Below are 6,643 nucleotides of genomic sequence, written 5' to 3' on the forward strand. Positions count from 1 at the left end.
ATTAGTGAAAAATTTAGTGTGGATTTAATCAAAATTTTATTCTATCACAATTTCATCCCACCCTTCCTCCAAGGAGCTCAAGCAGTGTACATGGTTCACCTCTCCCCTCCAATCACAATAACCCTGTGAGGTTATAAGGGAGGGGCTGTGGCTCAGCATCTGCTTGGCACACAGAAAGTCCCAGGTTCAATCCCTGGCATCTCCATTTAAAAGGATCAGGTAGTAGGTTATGTGAAAGACCTTCACCTGAGGCCCTGGCGAGCTGCCATCTGTCTAAGCAGACAATACTGAACTTGATGGACCAACAATCTGATTCAATTTAAGGAAGCCTCATGTGTGCGTGTGTCATGTTGGTTAGATGAAGAGCATGCAACTGCCCCAAAGTCACCCAGTAAATTCCATGGCTAAACGAGGATGTGAACACGTCCTAGTCTGACTTCTAACCGCTACTCCTTACGTTAATTGCAGAATTCCATTTGCGTTGCTGGTTACCTGTACGTGTCTACATATTTCCAGCTATTTCACTATTGACAAAAACTTGTGCATATATCACTTGCCACATAACTGCACTTTATTATCTATGGTATAATAATGACTTGCAGTTCTATGCATATGTACTTGGACACAAGTCACTGATTTCCCAGGGTAGGCTGCAATACTATGTATACGTCATCAACAGAATTATCAGAGGGGTCTTTTCAAGCCCTATTTTGTAGAAACTGGTGCAATTCTGCCACTTCCCCAAAAACATGGCATAAGGAATACTTATCTCTGACTGAATGCAAAAGCTGCTCTTGTGTCTGACCCACATTCTCTTTCCACAAAGTGACTGTGCATCCAGGAGATGCAATGCAGCACTGGAATTTCTGTGCCTGCTAACTTCCTCAGACATCCTGTTTGGTTGGAGACATATGCAACTGTACATTCTGACCACGCTGTGCAAGCAGTTGCAAAAAACCCCAAAGATGTAACATCCCCAGTTCCTTGCGCATTAGCTTTCGGGCTAAGGGGGGAAAACAGACAAATGCCACAGGTGCTGGCAGGCTCAGCCAATCCATGACAACAAGGACAGCCTCGTGAGCGGAATTCGAATGCATCTGTATATATTTTTGCCGTAGAGTAGCAGGACAGTCTGCTCTTCGTCAAAACGATTCAATCAGAATCAGGACAACAAAGGACCATACTCTGCCCTCTACAATTCCCAGGCGTCAGCAAATATAACTGCTGCAGATATGAGAGAAGGAATACTTTTATCCCCCCCATCTCCTGCTGTTCCCCATTCCCCTGAAAATATATGTTGACAGCAAAGACAGACTGCCTTCCACAAGAAGTCTTGCCTGCAGCAACATCCAGACTGCTCTACTGACCAGGCCAACAATGAGCCCCAGAGCAAGTCTCTCTTAGTAGCTACCCAGGAAAGGAGTCAGGCTTTACTGTAATGAGGGATGAAATATTTTGAATACTGTGAATACACAACCCAAAAGAGCACTTGCTGCTGTTCTGGTAGGCTAATCTGCTGTTCTGGTAGGCTAAAGACCTCACATTTCTCAGAAGTTATGTTCTCATGCTCCAGAGAAGCACTTCAAATGCAACATTTGCTTCAAAAGTGCTCATTTTGCATTTTGTTAACAATCCCACAGGGTAGGTCACCGATCTTCCGTCATTTTGCATAAAAGGAATAGCGGAAGGCACATTTTACAAGGCCACAGTACAAATGAAGAGTGGAACGAAGATCTGAATTTGGGTCAAACACACAGGCCACAGATCATATTCTCACATTTGCAACCTGAATGATCCTGGTTTTGCGAATGTGAAGAAAGGAGTATTCCTTGAATGTTACCCATAAATTATTATTTACTTTTCATTTATATCCCATCTTTCTCCCCAACACAGACCCTAAGAAGCTTACATTGTTCTCCATTTTATCCTCACAAACCATCCTGTGAGGAAGCAAAGGCCAGGGGTCTCCAACCTTTTTGAGCCTGCAGGCATATTTGGAATTCTGCCCTAGAATGCTGGGTGCAGCAAGAAAATGTTTGCCACAGGAGGCGGAGCCAGCCACAAAATGATTGCCACAGCTTAACTTGAGGTGCCATTTTTGTGCCTTTTTTACAGTGCATCTCTAAGCGCTTTTGCTTTTGAATTGGGGCCTTCTGGGTTTGCTCCAGGCTCCACTGGCCGGGCGAGCTCTCTCCATGGGAAACAGATGGCAAGAGATAAGGGTCCCCACCAGTCTCAGAAAGGAATTCGTTGCAGGGGCAATAAGAGTAAGGAGGGGGAGAGCAGAGCAAATGTGCCTTTTTTATAGTGTGTCTCAAAGCACTTTTGCTTTTGAATTGGGGCCTTCTGGGTTTGCTCTGGGCTCCACTGAACAGGCGAGCTCTCTCTATGAGAAACTGATGGCAAGAGATAAGGGTCCCCATAGGTCTCAGAAAGGAATTTGTTGCAGGGTCAATAAGAGCAAGGAGGGGGAGAGCAGAGCAAAGCACAAAGACAAAAGAAGAATTAGAGCCAAGAGGAAGTGTATAAAGGTGTGAAGGAGAGACAGGCTGGAGAGGTTAGGAGACTATCCCCTCCTGGTCTGAAATTATTCTGGGAGAAAGACAAAGGGGGAATGAAGCCACTGCAAACAGTTTTCCCACCCCTACCTACACTCCCTATAGAGGCAAGAAGCAAAATGAGATGAGGTCACTCCCACGTGAGAGACAGGAAGTTGGGTTTTTTAAATAGTTTTATTGAAGTATACAAAATATTACAGAAGTTGTTAAAAGTTGGTCCTGCATCCCTGAAAAATTGGTGGGAATCACTCATATCAAGATGCCCTCCTAAGAGCGAGAACCTTGATTTTCCGCTCACGCAACACAGATCCCCTGCCAATTTAGAATGCTCTTGCTATCCGTTTACCTTACTCTACCTCAGAATAAAGTTTTTATAGGAGCAGGCAGCTTTGGGTAGCTTTAGTGGGCTTTATTCATATAGCTGAAGAGCTTTTGAAGCACCGTTTAATCATTACTGCATTAAGAGACCATGAAAAGCTTTAACACAACTTGGGACCCATTAACAACAGAGAAACCTGATCCACCATGGTAAGTCAGAGCTAGTTAGCACAGGAGGCAGAGGGGTCCACGAAAGAGTGGATGTTAACAGCTTTAGATGGGGTCACATTCCCACAAAATACGAGGTTGGCAGCACTCCTGGTGCCAGCCTAGCCCTTGGATTCTCAGGTGGCAGTTGTGGTCAAATGTAAATTTCAACATCTTCAGCTGATGTGACAGCTGCCATCTCTTTCTTGAAAGGGTGTGGGCTGCTGTATTACATGTCCAGGCAACTTTCTGCCTTGACTTATACCCTGTACTCCATATGCCTGTGAAAGCTGTTTGGAAATTTTAGCCAGTCCAGAATGCAGCATTTGGGGCAAGAGGAAGGTAACATATGTTTTGGCAAAACATACCTTCTCAATTCCAGGCCATTCCAGATCATGCTTGAATTGCGGTTTTTGACTTTTAATCCCTAAACAGCCCCGGGTCTAGGATATCTGAAGGAACACTATCTCCAATCTAATACTCCAATACTCTGCTGCTTTTGTTATTTTTACAAGTGGGGAATCAACTGTCTTTTACCCTGCCCTGCTGGACTCTGCTCCCCCACATCTTGTTCAAGCTGCCCTTCCTCTGCTTTAGCTATGCTTCTTTCCCCCAACCAGCTTAACAGTTTCCATGGGCATCAAATCTGAAGACAGGCCATGTACGCCCCAGGGAGAAAAAAACCATTCAGTCCCTTCTGCCACATTCAAGGGGTCAGATGTTGAAGACCACAAGTTCTACCCACCAAGACAGATTTTTAAAGAAAATTGTTTTCCTGTGTTTTTTTTAAATACCAACCATCTTTTTAAATACCAACCATCTTTCTCTAAAAACAATCTGCTTTAAAAACAAAATGTGAAACATGTTAGACTGTATTTACTGCTTCTCAAAACTTCATCGTGACCATCTACACCAAACAAGAGACTTAAGGAGCTGGGTTTGTTTAGACTGGAGAAGAGAAGGTTAAGGGGTGACATGATAGCCATGTTTAAATATTTGAAGGGATGTCATGTTGATGAGGGAACTAGCTTGTTCTCTGTTGCTCCAGAGACTAGGGCACGGAGTAATGGATGTAAACTAAGAGAAAAGCAATTCCACCTAAACATTAGGAAGAACTTTCTGATGGTGAGGGCTGTTCGATTTTGGAATGCGCTGCCTCGGAGGGTGGTGGAGTCTCTGTCTTTGGAGGTCTTTAAGCAGAGGTTGGATGGCCATCTGTTGGGAGTGCTTTGATTGTGGGATCCTGCATGGCAGGGGGTTGGACTGGATGGCCCTTGTGGTCTCTTCCAACCTTGTGAACTTGTGAAAGTAAGATAAAGACAGCTTTCAATGTGAAATAACAAATCATGGGGGTAAAGTATGAATCAAAATGTTCTAAGTGAAACAGCAAGTCAATCATGTATTGTACTGATTATTGTGAGCTTCTACTGGACCAAGGTCTAGGATCCAAAAGATGCTATTCCGCGTGTCACCAGGATCACCTAGAGTTCATTTGGGTCAATGTTGTCTTATTAGAGGGGATGTGTGCATTCAGCACACATAGTGGCAGATATCCTACCCTTCCACTCAGCAATGCCCGAAGCCTTCCTCCAACTTGTGACTCCAGCTAAAGAGCCACTTAAAAGGCTTCATACTTTGCTGAGGGATACAGGCCACTATGAGTATTCGACTGAGGGATACAGGCCACTACGAGTATTTGACTATCACCCGAACAGTAGTGATATTTAATTTATATCTCAATGAGAAATGCTATTTTGGCAGGGGGAAAGTTCGGGATGCTTGTTAGAGCCCAATCCTTTGCATGTTTACTCAGAGGTAATTTCAACTATGTTCAACTGGATCACAAAATAAGTGCGCAGAGGATAAAACTATAAGCACCCTATAAAGAGTCTCATTTAGTATATTTACATGTGTACAAAAAATCAAAGTCTGCCTGTTGTCTTTAAGCAGATATAAACACTGACAGCAAGTGGGGTTTAGTGAGCAGAGGGTTCAACTCAGATCTGGGAGGTATGAATCCCCGCTCTGCCAGTTTGCTGGGTAACCTTGGGCCAGTCACTCACTCTCAGCCTAACCTACCTCAGAGGGTTGTTGTGAGGATAAAATGGAGGAGAGGAGAATGATGTGAGCCTCTTTGGGTCCCCACTGGAGAGAAAGGTGGGGTATAAATGAATTAAATAATTAATTCTGGGTGCAAAAGGCAAGCTGGTGACATGACCAGAAGATTTGGATGATGCATCCAGGATGTATAAAAACTTCATTTAGTGACAAGCTAATACTTTCTGCATTTTAAGACCAAAACTGCATGCATACTTCATCAGGAAACATATATAAGTTTGAACACGAGAGGTCCAGTCTCAGAATACCCTGCATGGTCTTGGGAAAACCACTCTTCAGATTGCCCACCTCTCTGGATTGTTGCAAGTAACACTTGCAAAGCATTCTAGAAATAAGAATTGCCAGAGATGGGAAGTAGTTAAGGCACCTCCAATGCAATAATGGTCTTAAGAGTGTAAACAAATACCCAGGTTGTTCCTTTGTTTCTTCTTAATTAAGCCTGGATCTGTGTCTTAAACCTAAAGCTGCTGGCCAGCAAAACATAATGCAAAATCCAGCTGTTTCTACTTGACATCTGCAGAACACACATCATGGAGGTATTTACAACCAGGAGCGATTTGTATTCTCTGTTAGAGACATGGGGACTTGCAAAGCAGCAAGTTGAAAGTTTAAATCGATAAATAAAAGGCAGCACATAGACCCTGACTGACTTTTGACAAATGAATATCACCCTACTGGATACCAAGAAATCACTGGGCTGCCTTTGGTGGCGTGTGCAGGAGATTCTCAGCCCAAAGCTTCTGTGCACCTGCCATTTTAGAAACCTGCCTTGTGCTCATTCCATCTGTGCTTCTGCTGCAGTCACTGCATGTCATTCTTACACAGAATGGAAGAAAGCGAGGCTCAAAGAGGCTTTACTGGGAAGATATTTTAGCACTACCCCGGAAGACAGATGGGAGAGAAACAGGCAGGGAGAAGATGGCTAAATCAAGAGCCCGGCAGCTCTGCAGGGCAGCATGCAGGTTTGCCACGATACTCACTCAGGCTGCCCAACTGTCGAATGACATTTGCCAGGGTAATGTTGGTCACACACTCCAGTTCATTCCGAACATTAGGCAGCATCTGACGGCACAGGTGCCTTGGCTCGATGTTCCTTGTTACTAATGGCATGGTGGACCGGTTTCAGGCAGTGTTCTGAAAGATAAAAACAACAGGGGGAAGGATTAATCAGGGGAAAAGGACTATTCCCCAGAAACAGGGGAAAGGATTATTCAGCCAAATCCTAGTGGCACCAGAGGCACAGCACTCGTTCCTCTGCTCGGAACAGCCTTTATTGAAGTCATAATTTCTATCCCTTTCTTCACTGCCTCCACCCATAAACTTATCAGAACTGGCCTTTCTATATAAAGATGCGGATGGTTTCAGGCAACACCACCAGGACCAACAACAGCGGGTTGCTCCCTACTCCCAGCTAACACAAAACCAGCATTGCTGTTTTACCT

The 6,643-nt window shown here is 44.3% G+C and overlaps 1 protein-coding gene across 1 annotated transcript in view; it reads right to left on the reverse strand.

Moving 5' to 3' along the window:
* The window catches only part of WASF2 (WASP family member 2), a 28,072-nt gene extending 21,740 nt beyond the window's left edge, over positions 1-6,332 (reverse strand). Inside the window, exon 1 of the mRNA XM_056846929.1 lies at positions 6,182-6,332. Coding sequence (XP_056702907.1) covers positions 6,182-6,311 — 130 coding nt within the window. The 5' untranslated portion in view covers positions 6,312-6,332. The remainder of the gene's footprint in view (positions 1-6,181) is intronic.
* Positions 6,333-6,643: the final 311 nt, after the last annotated feature.

The sequence above is a fragment of the Euleptes europaea genome, chromosome 3 (genome assembly GCF_029931775.1).
Source record: "Euleptes europaea isolate rEulEur1 chromosome 3, rEulEur1.hap1, whole genome shotgun sequence".
In the NCBI taxonomy this organism is placed as follows: domain Eukaryota; kingdom Metazoa; phylum Chordata; class Lepidosauria; order Squamata; family Sphaerodactylidae; genus Euleptes; species Euleptes europaea.